The 22,217-nt window shown below is 44.0% G+C and overlaps 1 protein-coding gene across 1 annotated transcript in view; it reads left to right on the plus strand.

The window, feature by feature from the left end:
- LOC139262479 (nuclear factor NF-kappa-B p105 subunit-like) overlaps positions 1–22,217 on the plus strand; it is a 62,873-nt gene that overhangs the window by 16,064 nt on the left and 24,592 nt on the right. Inside the window, exon 5 of the mRNA XM_070877662.1 lies at positions 11,323–11,471. Coding sequence (XP_070733763.1) covers positions 11,323–11,471 — 149 coding nt within the window. The remainder of the gene's footprint in view (positions 1–11,322; positions 11,472–22,217) is intronic.

The following is a 22,217-nucleotide window of genomic DNA, read 5'->3' on the forward strand; positions in this document are numbered from 1 at the left end:
CTGTCATGTATGTAACCTTTATGTAACAACAATGCAATACTGTATATACATAAGAAATGCTCACCTTGACCACAGGGGGTGAACTTGTGGGAGACACTCCTCACCTGGTCACCCAGGTATATAAAGGGAGGTCCCACGCAGGGTCATCACTTCTTGGTCCTGTGAATAAAGGTTCAGGTCATGGGGTGAACTTGTCAATAGAATGTGCCTCGTGTGGATTTCTGGTATTGTGTAAGGACTTTACACAGGCTTTGGATATCAAAGGGCGGCTGTCATTTCATAAAAACATAGAAACATATAAAATAGCTGCAGGAGCAGGCCATTCGGCCCTTCGAGCCTGCACCATCTTTCAACATGATCGATCATGCAACTTCAGTACCCCACTCCTGCCTTCTCTCCATACCCCCTGATCCCTTTAGCCGTAAGGAACACATCTAACTCCCTTTTGAATATATCCAACAAACTGGACTCGACAACCTTCTGTGGTAGAGAATTTCATAGGTTCGCAATTCTCTGGGTGAAAAAGTTTCTCCTCATCTCGGTCCAAGATGGCTTACCCCTTATCTTTAGTCTGTGACCCCTGGTTTTGGACTTGCCCAACATCGGGAACATTCTTCCTGTATCTAACCTGTCCAGTCCCGTCAGAATTTTATATGTTTCTATGAGATCCCCTCTCATCCTTCTAAACTCCAGTGAATACAGGCCCAGTCGATCCAGTATCTCCTCATATGTCAGTCCTGCCATCCCGGGAATCAGTCTGGTGAACCTTCGCTGCACTCCCTCAATAGCAAGAATGTCCTTCCTCAGATTAGGAGACCAAAACTCAAGGTGTGGTCTCACCAAGGCCCTGTACAACTGTAGTTAAACCTCCCTGCTCCTATACTCAAATCCTCTTGCTATGAAGGCCAACATGCCATTTACTTTCTTTACTGCCTGCTGGATCTGCATGCCTACTTTCAATGACTGATGTACCATGACACCCAGGTCTTGTTGCACCTCCCCTTTTACTAATCTGTCACCAGTCAGATAATTTTCTGCCTTCCTGTTTTTGTCACCAAAGTGGATAACTTCATATTTATCCACATTATACTGCATCTGCCATGCATTTGCCCACTCACCTAACCTATCCAAGTCACCCTGCAGCCTCTTAGCACCCTCCTCACAGTTCACACTGGCCACTCAGCTTAGTGTCATCTGCAAACTTGGAGATATTACATTCAATTCCTTCGTCTAAATCATTAATATATATTGTAAATAGTTGGGGTCCCAGCACTGAACCTTGCGGTACCCCACTAGTCACTGCCTGCCATTTTGAACAGGACCCGTTTATCCCGACTCTCTGCTTCCTGTCTGCCAACCAGTTCTCTATCCACGTCAATACATTACCCCCAATAACAGGTGCTTTAATTTTGCACACCAATCTCTTGTGTAGGACCTTGTCAAAAGCCTTTTGAAAGTCCAAATACACCACATCAACTGGTTCTTCCTGATCCACTCTAGCCATTTTCATGAGGAGATTATGTTTGGAAATGACAGCAATGGAATCCTTCTTTCTGATAGGAGGACCTGGCTTCCAAACCATCTGCATCCCTGGGATCTGTGGGCCTTTACGCAGGCGTGCGCCTGCAGGCCCACGACCCAAAGTCTCAGCAGGTAGGTTCAGATTTTTTTCGGGTCGGAGGTGTACTTTAAAAAAAAATTTTAAAGCCTGCCGTGTACATAAGAATACCACCATCTCATGTGAATGTGGAAGCCCAGACTAAAGTAATGAATTGCTTGAATCAAACTTTATAAAGGAAACATTTTATAGCTTAAACCAACAATCCTTGTAAGGTCAAACGGACAATAATTATTAATTGTACTGAAGGAATCCTGCACTGTCAGAGGTGCCGTCTTTCAGATGAGACGTTAAACCGAGGACCTGTCTGACCTTTCAGGTGGATGTTAAAGATTCTGTGGCACTATTTTGAAGAGGAGCAGGGGAGCTAGCCCCAGTGTCCCAGCCAATATTTATCCCTCACCCAACATCACAAACAGATTACCTGGTCATTATAACATTGCTGTTTGTGGGACGTTGCTCTGTGCAAATTGGCTGCCGGATCTCCTACATTACAACAGTGAGTACACTTCAAAAGTATTTCATTTGCTGTAAAGCGCTTTGGGACGTTGTGAGGTTGTGAAAGGAACTATATAAACCCAAGCCTTTTTTCTTTCAAAGTGCTTCAAAACCAAGACTTTTGAACTGTAGTCACTGTTGTGATGTAGGGCAGCCCATTTGTGCACCATAAGGAATAAACAGCAATGAGATAAATGATCAGATCATTTGCTTTAGTGATGTTGGTTGAGGAACAAATGTTGGCAGAACACTGGGAGAACACCTTGATCTTCAAATAGTACCATAGGATCTCTTGCGTGGACCTGAGAGGGTGGATGGGCCCTCGGTTTAACAGCTCTTTCACAAGACAGCACCTTTGATAGTGCAGCACTGGAATGTCAGCCTAGACTATGTACTCAAGTACCAAGCATGGGGCTAGAACCCAAACCTTTGGACTCAAAGGCAAGACTGCTACCACTGAACTAAGGCTGACATCTTAAATTAATATAAGTTGGATCACTTTGGATTTTTTTATATCTTTGTAGCACAGCTCTTGATTTGCTGAGTGTCTGTATAAAATAGGTTCTGCGAGGCTGGCATAAGAACATAAGAATTAGGAACAGGAGTAGGCCATCCAGCCCCTCGAGCCTGCTCCGCCATTCAACAAGATCATGGCTGATCTGGCCGTGGACTCAGCTCCACTTACCCGCCCGCTCCCCGTAACCCTTAATTCCCTTATTGGTTAAAAATCTATCTATCTGTGATCAACTGCTTACTTGGGCAGACAATTCCACAGATTCACAACCCTCTGGGAGAAGAAATTCCTTCTCAACTCAATTTTAAATTGGCTCCCCCGTATTTTGAGGCTGTGCCCCCTATTTCTAGTCTCCCCGACCAGTGGAAACAACCTCTCTGCCTCTATCTTGTCTATCCCCTTCATTATTTTAAATGTTTCTATAAGATCACCCCTCATCCTTCTGAACTCCAACGAGTAAAGACCCAGTCTACTCAATCTATCATCATAAGGTAACCCCCTCATCTCCAGATCAGCCTAGTGAATGGTCTCTGTACCTCTTCCAAAGCTAGTATATCTTTCCTTAAGTAAGGTGACCAAAACTGCATGCAGTACTCCAGGTGCGGCCTCACCCTGTACAGTTACAGCAGGACCTCCCTGCTTTTGTACTCCATCCCTCTCACAATGAAGGCCAACATTCCATTCACCTTCCTGATTACCTACTGCACCTGCAAACGAACTTTTTGGGATTCATGCACAAAGACCCCCAGGTCACTCTGCACCGCAGCATGTTGTAATTTCTCCCCATTCAAATAATATTCCTTTTGCTGTTTTTTTTTCCAAGGTGGATGATCTCACATTTTCCAACATTGTATGCCATCTGCCAAACCTTAGCCCATTCGCTTAACCTATCTAAATCTCTTTGCAGCCTCTCTGTGTCCCCTACACAACCCGCTTTCCCACTAATCTTTGTGTCATCTGCAAATCTTGTTACACTACACTCTGTCCCCTCTTCCAGGTCATCTATGTATATTGTAAACAGTTGTGGTCCCAGCACCAATCCCTGTGGCACACCACTAACCACCGATTTCCAACCCGAAAAGGACCCATTTATCCCGACTCTCTGCTTTCTGTTAGCCAGCCAATTCTCTATCCATGCTAATATATTTCCTCTGACTCCGCGTAACTTTATCTTCTGCAGTAACCTTTTGTGTGGCACCTTATCGAATGCCTTTTGGAAATCTAAATACACCACATCCATCGGTACACCTCTATCCACCATGCTCGTTATATCTTCAAAGGATTTCAGTAAATTAGTTACACATGATTTCCCTTTTATGAATCCATGTTGCGTCTGCTTGATTGCACTATTCCTATCTAGATGTCCCACTATTTCTTCCTTAATGATAGCTTCAAGCATTTTCACCACGACAGATGTTAAACTAACCGGCCTATAGTTACCTGCCTTTTGTCTGCCCCCTTTTTTAAACAGAGGCGTTACATTAGCTGCTTTCCAATCTGATGGCACCTTCCCAGAGTCCAGAGAATTTTGGTAGATTATAACGAATGCATCTGCTATAACTTCCGCCATCTCTTTTAATACCCTGGGATGCATTTCATCCGGACCAGGGGACTTGTCTACCTTGAGTCCCATTAGCCTGTCCAGCACTACCCCCCTAGTGATAGTGATTGTCTCAAGGTCCTCCATTCCCACATTCCCATGACCAGCAATTTTTGGTATGGTTTTTGTGTCTTCCACTGTGAAGACCGAAGCAAAATAATTGTTTAAGGTCTCAGCCATTTCCACATTTCCCATTATTAAATCTCCCTTCTCATCTTCTAAGGGACCAACATTTACTTTAGCCACTCTTTTCCGTTTTATATATCGGTAAAAGCTTTTACTATCTGTTTTTATGTTTTGTGCAAGTTTACTTTCGTAATCTATCTTCCCCTTCTTTATTGCTTTCTTAGTCATTCTTTGCTGTCGTTTAAAATTTTCCCAATCTTCTAGTTTCTCACTAACCTTGGCCACCTTATATGCATTGGTTTTAATTTGATACTCTCCTTTATCACGGCTGGTTATGCCTTCTCTTACGACCCTTCTTTTTCACTGGAATATATTTTTGTTGCGCACTATGAAAGAGCTCCTTAAAAGTCCTCCACTGTTCCTCAATTGTGCCACCATTTAGTCTGTGTTCCCAGTCTACTTTAGCCAATTCTGCCCTCATCCCGCTGTAGTCCCCTTTGTTTAAGCATAGTACGCTCGTTTGAGACACTATTTTCTCACCCTCAATGTTCTTCATTGAAGAACTCCATCTCCTAATGCCAGGTTGTTCTTTTTGTGTGACTTGCAATCTGATTACCATTTTTGACGAATAAGGGAAATTTATGCATTAGAGAGGTTGCTTTTTTTTTAGCTTTCTACTTGTTGTTTTCCTTCTGTTCAGCATTCCTTTGGTGTATTTCCCTACGCAGGATTCCTGCTGCCACCAGTTCGATCCTCCCAATGCAGTATTTTTGATTTGGAGGAGGAAGAGTAATTCCTGAGAAGGAAAGAGAGGCAGGTGTGCTGGCATAGCAGAGTCCTGTCCCACAGATGGCCCAGGATTTATATTACATGACTCAAGCACAACTAGGGCCTGTTGGAACAGACTTGTCTTTGCTGTCTTCAGCGAGTAGGCAGTCACTGAATTGTGGTGTATACTGCAGCTAGACCTGTAGAAAATATCATCACAGTTTAACCTGCCTGTTGTGGTTAAAGTCATCTCTGCATTGAACTTTTATGCTGCAGACTCATTTCAAATCATTACTGGTGGCATTTGTCAGGTAAGTCAGTCATGCATACACTGGTCCATCAAACAGGCCACTGAAGCTTTGCTTCCTTACGGAAAAGAAGGAGCAACATAAGTGGGCCCTGCATATCTTCCAGATAGCTGCATTCTCAAGAATATACCTTGTTACATGCCTGTGACAGATGCTCTTTTTCAGCTGCGTCATGTAAGGATCGTGCCTCTGCCACCAGAACCTCAGCATTCTTGCAGTTGGCTGCTGCTCTCGTCTATCTGCCTCTTCTGTAGTCTTCTGACGAGACTTGGAGGCAAGGAGGGGTAAATGGGTCCTCATCCTGAGAGACGATGGCCTTATTTGTCTCTTGTCCTGCCATATTGCTGTTGCTGACGGCCTCTTGCAGATGACCAAGCATCTATGTGGCATGACATTTGTGATAAAGATGTTCTTAAGCTGATCCCTTAGCCTCTGCAAATTGGAGTATATATTGGAATATAGATGTCAGAGCAGCTCCAACGTTCCATATAACAAGTTCTGAAGGTTCTCGGGACACAGCATGAAGAGCTGATTGATGAGTCCAGCTCAGTTCACAGCCCCGGTAAGGTAAAAATCTGAGGGCCCGAAATTGATGAACTCAACGCCCACATTCCTCTGGAAGATCCGCCCAGTGCCACTTTCGAGGTGGGCTGGAGCGGGCAGGAGGGGAAAGCTGCCGGGAAGTGCCCGCTGACATCAACGGATGGCTGAGTGGCACAACTGACCTCCCGCCCCCTGAGCTCCCATATTCATGCGGGTGGGAGTCGGTACCAGTACGGGGTGGACTGGAGGCTGGTCTGTTCCCGACCGTAAGTATGAAAATCCTGAAAAAAAGATTGGTAAACATTTCTTTTTACACAGCGACTTACCTCAATGAGGTCCCCTGAAGGTCTTCCCATGGTTTTTTTTTCCTGATAATTTTTCTTCGCAGATCTTTGACCCTCCATGGGCCCGTCTCCATCCTTGGCGGCACTTGGGCGGCAAGCGCCTTTGCCGCCGAGATTGGGAGCTCCTGCTGGCTGCCGCCCAGATTGGCAACATAAGTCCTTCATTTGCCGCCCGCCGACCTTTGAGGGACCTTGTTGATGAATATCCCGCCCATCGATGGTCCTTTAGGCAGCACTTGGGCGGGCGGGGGCTTTCACCAATTTCAGGCCCTGAGAGTCCAAAAGCTGCTGTCCTTTTGACCCACACTGTAAGATTTCTAAATCTCTCTGGCATTAAATTGACAGCAAACTGTTTTATTTTAAAACAATTTGGAATAAGTTTATTGAACACACACACATGCACTTAACCTATTGAACAAAACAGCAGTCTACTAGTATCCTATAGACTCTACTTAATTACAACAGGTAAAATAATGAGTTAGAGATTTAAACAGACATATACTTCCCTCTGACTCAAGCAAATCTCACCGCCTTCTTGCTTCTGGTTCTGTAAAGGGAGGCTTCCTGCTTTGCCACGTGGTCAACAAAAAGAGAGACAACAGGCTTTGGGGTTCTCTTTTTATGAGCTAGAATTTCCCATCAGCCCGCCAGCGCCCGATTGCCACGCAAAAGCCCGCTAAGATTGGGAAGATTATCGCCAGCGAAAACTTCCCCTCCAAAAAATAAAAAAATCTGCCGAGCGGAAAACGTGGGTGTTGCACCTCCATTCTGGGTGAAAAAGTGCAATTTAGGGTCGAATAGGCAGTTCCTAAACAAAATGAGCGATAAATTAAAAAATCAATAAAAATTTACCCCAAGGCTGCAAGTTGGGCCTAGCAGCAGGAAAACAATAAAAATATATATTTTTTAAATCACCTAAAAAATTTAAAAAAAACATTCCCAAGACCCTTTTAAACTAAATAACCACAACACATTTTTAAAATAATTAGTAAAAAACTAATTACTAACCTTTTTCTTGCAGAGCTACTCACCTACCGCCCAGCTCCACTGATCCTCGTGGGCGTTTTTATTCATACTCACCTACAGGTCACCGCTGACCCAAATGTATTTTTGTCAGTTTACTTTGTATTTAGTTTCAACCTTTGTATTCTGCTGAAGTTGTAATAAAGAAGAAATTTAGAACAGCACTGATCGTTAAGATTCAGTGTTTTATTTTAAATTAGATGCAGGGATCGAGATAATTTCTTAAATTAATGCTGGAAAATCAGGCCCATGGCTTCCCGACAAGCATCTTGTGTCAGCAGCTTGCCATAAAGAACCGATTGGGGATTCAATCCTAATTAGCTAACATGAAACTGCTACAAAGTAGATTAATAATAAAGCTTATTATGCACATCAAACTCTACAGAGATAAGTTTGTTTTACAGCTTTCCACAACTTGTATTTCAATCTAAATATTGGGATAAAGCATTTCCTGGGACAAGCATCTGTAACAGCTACCAAATCTTTGATAATTCCCACACTGAACAAACAGGATCTGTGTATTGGTGGCATTTCCAACTATGATGAGTGCTTTGAAGATAATTAGATTTAGATACTGCTGTTTATTTCAAAATCCCATCCTACACATAGCATACAACTGTTTGTCAAAAAGTCAATTAGAAACTGCTGCATTTCAGCCACGGAGGTAGCAATACATTTAAATCAGTCTTATATTTTAATTGTACAAGCTCATGACTTCCTGTTGTGGTGGGAACTCTGTGCATTCATTTGTTGACAAGTCCATTTTCAGCTGTTTTTTGTATGCATCTTACAAAAAAAATTGAATCTCTGCAAGAATTTATTGTTTGTCCATTATTCAGTGAAAACTGAGCCATCACTCTTGAAGGGAGCAAATTCTTGTGCCGGACCATCTGGTGAAACTCTAAGTACTTTGCCAAAATACACAGAAGGAAAATCGCAGATTGAATGAACTCATATCCCTGTTGCACCTCTGCAAGTGACCAGCTGGATCCAGCATTAAAAAAAATTCTGGGTCAGTTTGCTAATTCAGTTTCTCGACTCAAGAATGGTGTGGAATCTAAAGGGGAACCAATCAAAATGTTATTGACATAATTTGAACTTGCACAGCAAGTTACAAACTTTTTCTTTTATGCCAACGTAGCCATATGGTGGGGGTTGGGGGAGGAAATACATACCAAAATAAAATGATGGTCACATATTTGGTTGAAATTGTCTGACTGAGTTAACTTTCTGCCTTTATATTTGTCATATATATACTAACAATTTTTTAATTCAGTTTCATCGTAAGTGATGGATTCCAATTTTTTTTTCAATCGTGAAGAAACAAATTAGTTATAAGTGTGTGAGATAGACAGAATTTGTTAATTGCCACTTTGCCCTTGAACAGAAAATTGTGCATCTGGTGACTAGTGTTTATTGTCTAATAGAAGACAATGGCCCCAATATTGGTGGGGAGGGTGTGGGGGAGCCCGAAAGGAGCAGAAGAACCCGGCAACACAGGGTTGCATACGGCAGTGCCTCATTATCATTTTTTTGTTCCAGTTCCCACCCGTCAGTCGGCCAAATTGACAGACTAGCCAGCAGCCCGGAGGGTAAACCAGCAGCAAGAGGCCACAGCCCTGGCCCCAAACGGAAGTGGTGGGGGGGCGCGGGTGTGGGTATAAGTCGACGATCAGGACTAGAAGGGTGGGGGGAGGTGGGCAAATCGGAAGTGGGGGGGTTGGGTGCAAGAGAAAGGCCACGATCGCTGTGGAGAAAGGTTGGCAAATGCGGCAGGAGGAAGAGAGAGGCCAGGATCGGCAGCGGAAGGCTGAAGGCTTCCTTGCTCCTCCTGGCCCATAAGCAGTGCAGTTCCCGCCTTCCTTTCACTGCCAGGTTTCCCAACGCCTGTGAATCCCGCACTGTAGCAGTGAATTTTAAATTACACTCCCATAGCAGTATGGAAGCCCGATTTAAGTAGATTAATCGGATACACAATATCCGCCAGTGTAAAAATGCCAATGGGCACATGTGTGGTGTGTTGGGGACACATTCCCCATACTTTAAACCTCACCCCCCGATCGACCATTTCCCACCTGTCAGTGTTACAGCAATTTACAGGGAAAATATCCTGAATATAGATATTGGAAGGGAAAGTCAGAAAACACCCACAGAAAAAGAGAGGAGATATGCCATTAATAACTCATTACCAAACTAGTGATTTTAAAACGAGAACATGATAGTGTATGTGGAATAAAACAGACTCGATATGTGAATCCTCTATTTTAATGTATTCAGTGACACACACAATGGCCATGTTGAGGAGTGCAGCTGTGTTTCAGAAATGAGGATCCACAATAAAAGACACTTACCAAGTTGTTGATACAAGATATATCTACATTTTCATGGTATATCATCATATAGTGTTACTGATTTATCCAGTGTTTACGTGAAGTAGAAGAATGTTCTTTTGGGCGTGAAATTCTGCTTTGGCAGGGGCGTAAAACAGGTGATAACAGATTGGCCGCCTGTTGACTTCAATGGAACGTAAAATCAGGCAAGGTGTATATAGGTGGCTAATCTGTTGTGACCCATTGCTCTCCTGCCGAAGTTAATTTTCACCTCGTGAAGTTCAGAATTTGAGTCATCCAAAGGGAGTAATCACTGTTTATGTTATGAAGAAATCACACAGACAAAAATTATATATTGCAGTTACATCAATTAACAGAGAAGAGTCCAAAGATATCGAGGTTGAATTTAGGACGTGCTTATTTGCACTAGCAAAATGCTCTGATTTGCTCTCTATGATCACATGAACTGATTGCTGATTGATCCCCTTGCAGGATAAGACACATCCAGCAGTTTCTCTGGAATGTGCAATTAGAACCGCACAGCCCAAGTTCTCAGTGACTTTGCAAAGTGTAATTCGAGCCATTCTGACTGCCGTCTCCAGACAGGATAGAACTCCATCCCAGCCCAAGTTTCTGCCCCATCCCAGCCCAAGTTCCTGCCCCATCCTAGCCCAAGTTCCTGCCCCTCCAGCCCAAGTTCTGGATCCCCCCAGCCCAAGTTCCTGACCTTAAACACCCCTCCTCCCGCTTTTCCGCCGGCCACACCATAGATGGGACATTGTGTGTGGGTCACGGATTGTTAACAGGTTTATTGGGTATGACAGTGTCGTCACTTCCGCATTTCATCCACTCCAATGATATCCAATGTTTTCTCTCCCACAGAAGGCAGCGAAAATGTTTGTGTAGATAATCGCAGTGATATTGCGGCCAAAAATTCTGAAGATAATCCAAAAGCTGAACACGCGGCACAGCTCAATGTGGCACAGCTCCAGCTCATAATACAGGGCCGACCCCCGGTGTCGGGCTCAAGATGTCTGCGCATGCACGGGAAGACGGGGGCCGAGTTCAGGGGATGGTGGTGCGCATGCATAGGCGTCGAGGGCGGAGTCCAGGCTGCGCAGGCACAGAAGGATGCTCAAAACACTAGTGCAAATAATCGCTCTCTTGAACTTAACCCTACTGGACTGGGTTGGCAGTTATAAACAGCAGATTACTTACCTTTTCGGAACTTGTCCCTTTGGTGCTATGTCTGACATTAACCTGCAGGATTCTGTAGACGGATGAGGTGCCCACTTAAATTTTTGCAAATATGGGACTTATAGATCAAGATTTCATTAGTGCTTCAGAATGGAGTTCTGCATTCCCATTTCTCCATTTATGCCCTCCCTGTCCCAATCAGTGAGAAGTATTGTGGTTCAAATGCAAAAATATCTTCAGGTAATTTAAGTGGTGCAAACGTTTTAACCATCAAGAAAATAATTTTAGTATTGGAATATGTATGAAATAATAGCAAATCTCTGCTAAAATGTAGTTAAATACATGTTACATATTTGGTCTGCTTTTAAAAAAATATATCTATATTTTCCCTCCTCTTCATTTTATCTCATGTTCCTATGTGGTCAAAACCCTCAACCTTTGTTTCAATTATAGATCCACAACTACTCTGGATCTGCCAAAATTGTGGTGCAGTTAGTAACCATTGATGAACCTCCACTTCTGCATGTGCACAGCCTAGTAGGAAAACAATGTGAAAATGGAATCTGTGTAATCCAAATGGATTCGGAGGATATGACAGCAAGGTAGGAAAGTAGGCTTGAAGTAATACACATATTTGGAAGCTTATTTCAGGCACCTGTAGCAATCTTCTTTGAGATCAGAGTTTGGAGAATGGACAAATATTTGTTTCAAACTGTTGCATCAGAAATATCAACTGCAGCAGATTTTTGAAAAGTTTTGTATTTTCAATGCTGCGTCCTCAATACTAAAAATGGAAAAATCCACCATCTATTGGTGTTTTGCACTTCAGGACAGTGAAAAGTTGTTGCTAGTCATTTTAAAGGGGCCAATTTTAACCTAACCTAACCTACCCATGGGAAACTGAGGGGATTGAATCAGTCGCCTGCTTTACACCTGGCCCAATTTTATGTTCCATTGGGGTTAACAGGGTGTAAAGCAGACGGCGGATCCAATCCTGTCAATTCCCCACCAGGCAGCTTAGGCTAAAATGAGGGTGGAATTCACTGGGTGCGCTAAACAGTCGACAGAGGATCAACTGCCCATTATACATTCCGCCCTATCTTCCTTTCCGTTGAAGTCAATGGAAAGGAATACTGGGCGGAGAGTAATACAGATGGCCGATCTGCTACCACTTGAATTGTGTCCCCAACAAAGTTGAATTTCACCCACATAATATTTCCAGGTATTGTTTCCTGTAAAGTCAGAATTGCCCTGGTGATAATGCTATCTCAATTTGGACTGCTTCAGCTGTCTTGAACAAATTACAGTTTCAGTGTTTTCCAAGAACTGGCAGTTAATGCTTTGTAATAGCAGTAGAAGGGAACAGAATAAAATATAGGGGCTGCTAAATTCATTGGCCCTCAAAAATGGGTGCGGGGATCGCCAATGATCTGCTATATCACATTTTGTGTGTGTATGCATGCTGTGCACATGTGTGGGTTGTGCACCGGAGTTCGGAGCCATGTCGTAAGCAGATAGCTCTTGTCGCCCAGTAGCCACTCTTTGATTTAGCGTGGTGGCTGAAATGCAGCTGGCACAGCAGGCTGCCACAGAATTAAGGCATCATGGCTGCTGCCAGGATACTGGGCGTTGGCCTGCATGATTCGCTGCCTATGGCAGAACACTAGCTGGACATTGAGAGAGTGAAATCCCTTTCTGTTCCGGTATATGGCAGAGTTGACATGCGGTGCCCGCAAAGGGATATGAACGCAGTCAAAGGCACCTTGCACCATGGGGAAGCCAGCAGTCCTAGCAAAACCATGTGCTCGCTCCGCCTGCTGGTCTCTGGCAAGAGAGAATGAAATGTAGTCAGCTCTCTTGGAATACAGAGCTTCAGTGTCCTCCATTATGCAACAATGTGAAATGTTGCAAATATCTCTAGCTCCTGCATGGAAGGAGCCAGATGCATAAAAATTCATCGCTACAGTCACTGGCAATGTGGTCCTTGTCCTGCTCTGAGGTTGCAGTTGTGGCTGCACAGGTGGCAGATTTCAGTGAGGCCATCCTTACTAAAGCGCAGACGTGTCTTACCTTGTTGCTCACTGAGGTTCATGTAGGAGAATTGTTCCATGAACACCCTGGATGGATATCGTCTCCTGCAAGAACCTTTCTCCCCCGCCTTCTCCTCCCTCTTCCAGCAGCTTGGCCTCCACTGTGTGGGTTCTGCTCATTCTCCAAGTCCTGCGATATTCCAAGGGGAATGCCAACTAGTGTGCCCATGTCTGGGAGCAAAAATGGTTTATGCAGAAGCCTTGAAGTCACGCAAAAGTCCTTCAGTACCTGCCACCCCACTCCCTGTAAACATTAGCAACTTTAAACAACTATAGAAAGCACAAAACACTTATAGAATCCTAGCAACAGTCAGTAGAAATCAGTCAGCAACTAAGCTGTAAGTAGGTGACGATCCCTTTAAATAGCGCAAGTGGGAGTCCTTCCTGCTGCTGAACGCTTGTTCAGCTGTACGAGGTTAAGAAAGAGTGTTAGCTGGAACATTGAGCTCCAAAATGGCACCATTGGAGTCAAATGAGCACAGCATACTGATTAACGTCATGATCTGCCTGCTCTGCATAGTTCGGTGAACGTTCACTGCGCACGCTAACGCCCTCACCAATATGACGGCAGGCGCAATTTGCCCCATAAGTGTGCGTGTATGCTGTGGACACCATTTGGGAACCAAAACGACACTCGTAGCAGCGAAGAAATGAGCGCTAAGGTTCTGAATTTTGTGCCTAGGATCTAATAATGTGGTGTTTAGCAACTGGCACAAATGAGACAGCTTTACTGAAGAGCCAACACATTTCATTTGCTAAAGCATTCTGAATTGGAAGATAATGCTGTGTTCGAGAGATGATAGTCATTGGATCCAACTGACAGTCAGCGATGTCCGTGAAGTAGACTTACAAGTATTGAATAGTGGATGATTAGAAGTGTGTAATGTTGTAATTTCTGTCCCTACTGACGTGCGGAGACACCATAAAATAATTCAAATAAGCTAAAGTGTCTTGAAGTGATGAGCTCACAGACTATTAAAATTACAGATTGGAAAAATGCCATTTGATTGGAAGACATATGTTGGTTTGGAAGCTAAGTCCTAGAAATCTAATTAAAATAAACCAAATACCTGTCTAGATCTGAAAATTAATCTCCCTTCACTTCAGTAATGCACACTACTGAAGGGAGTTTCAGCATTAGGAACATTAGGAACAAAGCTAGGTCACTCAGCCCCTGGCCTGCTCTGCCATTCAATTCGTTCATGGCCGACCTGCACCTCAACTCCATTTTACCCCTTGAGCACCATCTCCCTTAATACTCTTACCTAACAAAATATCTATCTCTGCCTTAAAGTTCCAATTGTCCCAGCATCCACAGCTTTTTGGGGGAGAGTTTTCCAAATTTCTACTATCCTGTGTGTGAAAAAGTGCTTTCTGATTTCGCTCCAGAATTGCCTATCTTTAACTTTAAGATTATGTCCCTTTGTTCTTGATTTCCCCAACAGAGGAAATAGTTTCTCCGCATCTACCCTATCAAATCCTTTTAATATTTTAAACACCTCAATCAAATTACCCCTCAATCTCCTACACGCAAGGGAATACAAACCACGTTTATGCAACTTGGCCTCATAATTTAACCCTCTAAGCCCTGGTATCATTTCAGAGTGATTATTTGCACACTGTTTGTGACTACCTCTATGCATGTGTGCCCATTTGATATTGTACATGCATACTTGATCCAGTCGCACATGTGCACTTGATCTGGTCATGCCGCACAGTGCCCAGCGGTGCGATGGCTGTGACCTGCACTGCCACACTCTCCTCGACCCCGTGCAGAGAAAGTCGGAGGATCAGATGTGGAGGGGGGAGAGAGAGGAGAGGGCATCAGTAGGGGGAGGGGGGAAGAGAGAAGAGTTGATCGAAAAGGGGGAGAGGATAGGGGATCGAAAGGTGGGAGAAGAGATTGATCGAAAGGGGGAGGAGAGGGGATCGAAGGGGGAAGAGAGGAGAGGAGATCGAAGGGGGAAGAGAGGAGGAAGGGATTGAAGGAGGAGGAGAGGAGCAGAGGGAGGAGTGCAGCAGAAGAGGGAGGGTAGGAGAGGGGGAAGTGGAGAGGAGGAAGAGATGGGGAGCTGAGGGGGGAGAGAGAGGAGAGGATAAAAAGAGTTGGCGGCAGGGAGAGGAGGGAAGGGGATCGGGGGAGGGGTTGGGGGGGAAGGCCAGGAAATTGTGGGTGGGAGAGCATGGTGAGAACAAAGGGGGGGGAAGAACGTGATCCAGATCTAAAGGGGGGATGGAGGAGAGCACAACGTGATACAGATGGGAAGATAGATCACATTCTCCTGCCTTCTGTTAGGCCTGGATCATGTTCTTCTGCCCCATTCCCTTTACACCTGCACCATGTTTGCCCTCTCCTCCCCCTCCCTCCCCCCTCCCCCCCCCCCCCCCCCCGGCATCCCTCAACAGACCACAGTGGTTCAGGAAGGCAGCTCACTACCACCTTCTCAAGGGTAACTAAGGATGGGCAATACATAAATAAATGTATTTAAAAAGATGAGAGCATATTCTGTGTTGGTCGTATAACACGCATAACATTACATGTTATTTGTTATATGTGTTATTTGCTGGACTCGACTATTCCAATGTTTTCCTTGCCAGCCTCCCATCTTCCGCCCTCAATGAACTGCCTCCAAAGCAAGTATATCCTTTCATAAATATGGAAACCAAAACTGCACGCAGTATTCCAGGTGTGGGCTCATCAATACCTTGTATAGCTGTAGCAAGACTTCCCTGCTTTTATACTCCATCCCCTTTATAATAAAGGCCAAGATGCCATTGGCCTTCCTGATCACTTGCTGTACCTGCATACTATCCTTTTGTGTTTCATGCACAAATACCCCCAGGTCCATGCTAATATATTACCCCCAATCTTGTGCAGTAACCTTTTATGTGGCTCCTTGTCAAATGCCTTCTGGAAGTCCAAATACACCACATCCACTGGTTCCCCTTTATCCACCCTGTTTGTTACATTCTCAAAGAACTCCAGCAAATTTGTCAAACATGACTTCCCCTTCATAAATCCATGCTGACTCTGCCTGACCGAATTTTGCTTTTCCAAATGTCCAGCTATTGCTTTTTTAATAATGGACTCCAACATTTTCCCAACCACAGATGTTAGGCTAACTGGTCTATAATTTCCTGCTTTTTGTCTGCCTCCTTTTTTAAATAGGGGTGTTACATTTGCAGTTTTCCAGTCTGCTGGGACCTCCCCAGAATCCAGGGAATTTTGTTAAATTACAACCAATGCATCCACAATCCCTGCCGCTACTTCTCTTAAGACCCTAGGCTGCAAGCCATCAGCTCCAGGGGATTTATCTGCCTTTAGTCCCATTAGCTTTATGAGTACCACCTCCTTAGTGATTGTGATTGTGTTAAGTTCCACCCCCTCTATAGCCCCTTGACTATCCACTGTCGGAATATTGTTAGTGTCCTCTACTGTAAAGATTGATGCAAAATATTTGTTCAGTGTTTCTGCCATCTCCATGTTCCCCATTACTAATTCCCCAGTCTCATCCTCTAAGTGACCAACATTTACTTTAGCCACCCTTTTCTTTTTTATATACCTATAGAAACTCTTGCAATCTATTTTTATATTTTGTGCTAGTTTACTTTCATAGTCTATCTTCCCTTTCTTAATCATTTTTTTAGTCATTCTTTGCTGGCTTTTAAAAGCTTCCCAATCTTCTGTCCTCCCACTAGTTTTGGCCACTTTGTATGCCCTTGTTTTTAATTGGATACCGTCCTTTATATCTTTAGTTAGCCACGGATGGCTATCTTTTCTCTTACAGCCTTTCCTCAACACTGGAATATATTTTTCTTGAGAGTTGTGAAATATCTCCTTAAATGTACACCACTGTTCATCAACTGTTCTACAATTTAATCTATTTTCCCAGTCCACTTTAGCCAACTCTGCCCTCATACCTTCATAGTCTCTTTTATTTAAGCTTCGTATGCTGGTTAGAGATCCAACTTTCTCACCCTCCATTTGAATTTGAAATTCAATCATGCTATGATCACTTATTCCAAGGGGATCCTTTACTTGGAGATTGTTTATTAATCCTGTCTCATTACACAGGACCAGATCTAAGATAGCCTGTCCCCTGGTTGGTTCGGTTATGTATTGCTCAAGGAACCCGTCCCTTATGCACTCTGTGAACTCCTCCTCAAGGCTACCCTGACTAATTTGATTTGTCTAATCAATATGGAGGTGAAAATCACCCATGATTATTGCTGTTCCCTTTTTACAAGCCCCATTATTTCCTGGTTTATGCTCCGGCCAACAGAGTTGCTACTGTTCGGGTAACGCCCACCAGTGACTTTTTCCCCTTATTGTTCCTTATCTCCCCCAAACTTTTTCAACACCCTTATCATTTGAGCCAATATCGTTTCTTATTATTGCAGTGATTCCATCCTTTATCAATAGAGCTATGTAACCTCCTTTTCCTTTCTGTCTGTCCTTCCGGATTGTCAAGTACCCCTGAATATTTAATTCCCAGTCCTGGTCACCTTGCAACCACGTCTCTCGAATGTTTATCAGATCATACTCAGTTGTCTCAATTTGTGCCTTCAACTCATCTATGTTGTTACAAATGCTACGTGCATTTAGACAAAGTGCCTTTAAGTTTGTTTTTTTATCCTTTTTTCCTGTTTACCCTATTTCTGCCAGCCGGGGCATAAGAACATAAGAACACAACATAAGAAATAGGAGCAGGAGTAGGCCATTTATCTCCTCAAGTCTGCTCCGCCATTTAACACGATCATGGACTCAGGTCCACTTCCCTGCCCGCTCCCCATAATCCCTTATTCCCTTATTGGCTAAGAAACTGTCTATCTCTGTCTTAAATTTATTCAATGACCCAGTTTCCACAGCTCTCTGAGGCCACAGATTTACAACCCAAGAGAGAAGAAATTCCTCCTCATCTTAATTTTAAATGGGCGGCCCCTTATTTTAACATTGTGCCCCTAGTTCTAGTCTCTCCTATCAGTGGAAACATCCTCTCTGCACCCACCTTGTCAAGCCCCCTCATAATCTTATACGTTTCGATAAGATCACCTTTCATTCTTCTGAATTCCAATGAGTAGAGGCCCAACCCACTCAACCTTTCCTCATAAGTTAATTCCCTCATCTCCGGAATCAACCTAGTGAACCTTCACTGAACTGCCTCCAAAGCAAGTATATCCTTTCTTAAATATGGAAACCAAAACTGTACTCAATATTCCAGGTGTGGCCTCACCGATAACCTGTATAACTGTAGCAAGACTTCCCTGCTTTTATACTCTATCCTCTTTGCAATAGAGGCCAAGATTCCATTGGCCTTCCTGGTCACTTGCTGTACCTGCATACTAACCTTTTGTGTTTCATGCACCAGGACCCCCAGGTCCTGCTGTACTGCAGCACTTTGCAATTTTTCTCCATTTAAATAATAACTTGCTCTTCGATTTTTTTCCTGCCATAGTGCATAACGTCGCACTTCCAGGTTGGATGATACATGGAGTAGCTTGAGCCTGATTGGCTAATTTAGTTCAGCCACGTACCCTTGGCTCCCTCATCTGTAGTGTCACCTTGGCTCGGAGTAGCACTCCTACCTTTGAATCAGAGGGTTGTGAGTTCAAACACCATCCCCGGACTTGGACACTGACTTTATGCTGGCACTTCAGTGCAATACCAAAGGAAAGATCCATTCTCAGAAGTGCTATGTTTCAGATAAGCTTTTAAATTGAAGCCCTATTCAGGTGGATGTAAAGATCCCATGGCACTCTCTATTGGCTCCACATTAAAACTTTGATTTTAACCCGGAGTGGGAATGCGTCTAGAAACATAGAAACATAGAAAATATGTGCAGGAGTAGGCCATTTGGCCCTTCGAGCTTGCACCACCATTCGATAAGATCATGGCTGATCATTCCCTCAGTACCCCTTTCCTGCTTTCTCTCCATACCCCTTGACCCCCTTAGCCATAAGGGCCATATCTAACTCCCTCTTGAATATATCCAATGAACTGACATCAACAACTCTCTGCGGCAGGGAATTCCACAAGTTAACAACTCTCTGTATGAAGAAGTTTCTCCTCATGTCAGTCCTAAATGGCCTGCCCCTTATCCTAAGACTGTGTCCCCTGGTTCTGGACTTCCCCAACATCGGGAACAATCTACCCGCATCTAACCTGTCCCGTCCCGTCAGAATCTTGTATGTTTCTACAAGATCCCCTCTCATCCTTCGAAACTCCAATGTATAAAGGCCCAGTTGATCCAGTCTCTCCTCATATGTAAGTCCGGCCATCCCCGGAATCAGTCTGGTGAACCTTCGCTGCACTCCTTCAATAGCAAGAAAGTCCTTCCTCAGATTAGGAGACCAAAATTGAACACAATATTCCAGGTGAGGCCTCACCAAGCCCTGTACAACTGCAGTAAGACCTCCCTGTTCCTATACTCAAATCCCCTAGCTATGAAGGCCAACATATCATTTGCCTTCTTTGCCACCTGCTGCACCTGTACGCCAACTTTCAATGCACCTCCCCTTTTCCTAATCTGCCACCACTCAGATAATATTCTGTCTTCGTGTTTTTGCCCCCAAAGTGGATAACCTCACATTTATCCACATTATACTGCATCTGCCATGCATTTTCCCACTCACCTAATCTGTCTAAGTCACCCTGCAGCCTCTTAGTGTCCCCCTCACAGCTCACACCACCACCCAGTTTAGTGTCATCTGCGAACTTGGAGATATTACACTCAATTCCTCATCCAAATCATTGATGTATATTGTAAAGAGCTGGGGTCCCAGCACTGAGCCCTGTGGCACTCCACTGGTCACTGCCTGCCATTCTGAAAAGGACCCATTTATCCCGACTCTCTGCTTCCTGTCTGCCAACCAGTTCTCTATCCACGTCAGTATATTACCCCCAATACCATGTGCTTTGATTTGCACCCCAATCTCTGGTGTGGGACCTTGTCAAAAGCCTTTTGAAAGTCCAAATACACCACATCCACTGGTTCTCCCTTGTCCACGCTACTGATTACATCCTCAACAAATTCCAGAAGATTTGTCGAGCATGATTTCCCCTTCAGAAATCCATGCTGACTTGGACCGATCTTGTCACTGCTTTCCAAATGCGCTGCTATTTCATCTTTAGTAATTGATTCCAACATTTTCCACACTACTGATGTCAGGCAAACCGGTCTATAATTACCAGCTTTCTCTCTCCCTCCCTTTTTAAAAAGTGGTGTTACATTAGCTACCCTCCAGTCCATAGGAACTGATCCCGAGTCGATAGACTGTTGGAAAATGATCACCAATGCATCCACTATTTCTAGGACCACTTCCTTAAGTACTCTGGGATGCAGACTTTCAGGCTCCGGGGATTTATCGGCCTTCAATCCCATCAATTTCCCTAACACAATTTCCTGACTAATAAGGATATCCTTCAGTTCCTCCTTCTCACTAGACCCTCGGTCCCCTAGTACTTTCGGAAGATTATTTGTGTCTTCCTTCGTGAAGACAGAACCAAAGTATTTGTTCAGTTGGTCTGCCATTTCTTTGTTTCCCATTATAAATTCACCTGAATCCGACTGCAAGGAGCCTACTTTTTCTCTTCACATATTTATAGAAGCTTTTGCAGTCCATTTTTACGTTCCTGGCAAGCTTCTTCTCGTACTCTATTTTCCCCCTCTTAATTAAACCCTTTGTCCTCCTCTGCTGAATTCTAAATTCCTCCCAGTCTTTAGGTTTGCTGCTTTTTCTGGCCAATTTATATGCCTCTTCCTTGGATTTAACACTATCCTTAATTTCCCTTGTTAGCCACGGTTGAGCCACCTTCCCCGTTTTATTTTTACTCCAGACAGGGATGTACAATTGCTGAAGTTCATCCATGTGATCTTTCAATGTTTGTCATTGTCTATCGACCGTCAACCCTTTAAGTATCATTTGCCAGTCTACTCTCACTATTTCACGCCTCAAACCATCGAAGTTACCTTTCCTTAAGTTCAGGACCCTAGTTTCTGAATGAACTGTGTCACTCTCCATCCTAATAAAGAATTCTACCATGTTATGGTCACCCTTCCCCAAGGGATCTCGCATAACAAGATTGCTAATTAGTCCTTTCTCATTACACATCACCCAGTCTAGGATGGCCAGTTCCCTGGTTGATTCCTTGACATATTGGTCTAGAAAACCATCCCTAATACACTCCAGGAAATCCTTCTCCGCTGCATTGCTACTAGTTTGGTTAGCCCAATCAATATGTAGATTAAAGTCACCCATGATAACTGTTGTACCTTTATTGCATGCATCCCTTATTTCTTGTTTGATGCTGTCCCCAACCTTACTACTACTGTTTGGTGGTCTGTACACAACTCCCACTCGCGTTTTCTGCCCCTTGGTATTCCTTAGCTCCACCCACGATTCCACATCATCCAAGCTAATGTACTGCTGGTGTTCTGGTGCACCAATAGCAACAAATATGCAAATCAATAATGGCCTGCCCTGAAGACAACCACTGCTGCAAATTCTCAAGCTGTGTTCTGTTGACTGCTGAGGAGGATGGGGAAGGAAATGTATGGCTTCGCCGTGGTGAGCAGAGCATTAGTGCATGTATGCTGCAGACTGTGATGTTTCCTGTAACAGCTTGGGATGAGCTTGTGGCAAAGAAGTTAAGGTGGTGAGTTTGACATTTTGCAGCAGACAGTAGGTCCTGTTGCAGGAGGCTTCAGAGGTCTGGAACAGCCTGTCTGGAGAAGTGCAGCCTCCTGAGGCACTGCTCTTCAGATAGATCCGAGAAACTCGCTCTTACATAGAAACATAGAAAATAGGTGCAGGAGTAGGCCATTCGGCCCTTCGAGCCTGCACCAACATTCAATATGATCATGGCTAATCATGCAACTTCAGTATCCCATTCCTGCTTTCTCTCCATATCCCTTGATCCCTTTAGCCGTAAGGGCCACATCTAACCCCCCTTTGAATATATCTAACGAACTAGCTTCAACAACTTTCTGTGGTGGAGAATTCCACAGGTTCACAATTCTCTAAGCGAAGAAGTTTCTCCTCATCTCAGTCCAAAGTGGCTTACCCTTTATCCTTAGACTGTAACCCCTGGTTCTGGACTTCCCCAACATCAGGAACATTCTTCCTGCATTTAACCTGACCAATCCCGTCAGAATTTTATTTGTTTCTATGAGATCCCCTCTCATTCTTCTGAATTCCAGTGAATATAAGCCTAGTCGATCCAGTCTTTCTTCATAAGTCAGTCCTGCCATTCTGGGA

This window comes from Pristiophorus japonicus, chromosome 4 (genome assembly GCF_044704955.1).
Source record: "Pristiophorus japonicus isolate sPriJap1 chromosome 4, sPriJap1.hap1, whole genome shotgun sequence".
NCBI lineage: Eukaryota > Metazoa > Chordata > Chondrichthyes > Pristiophoridae > Pristiophorus > Pristiophorus japonicus.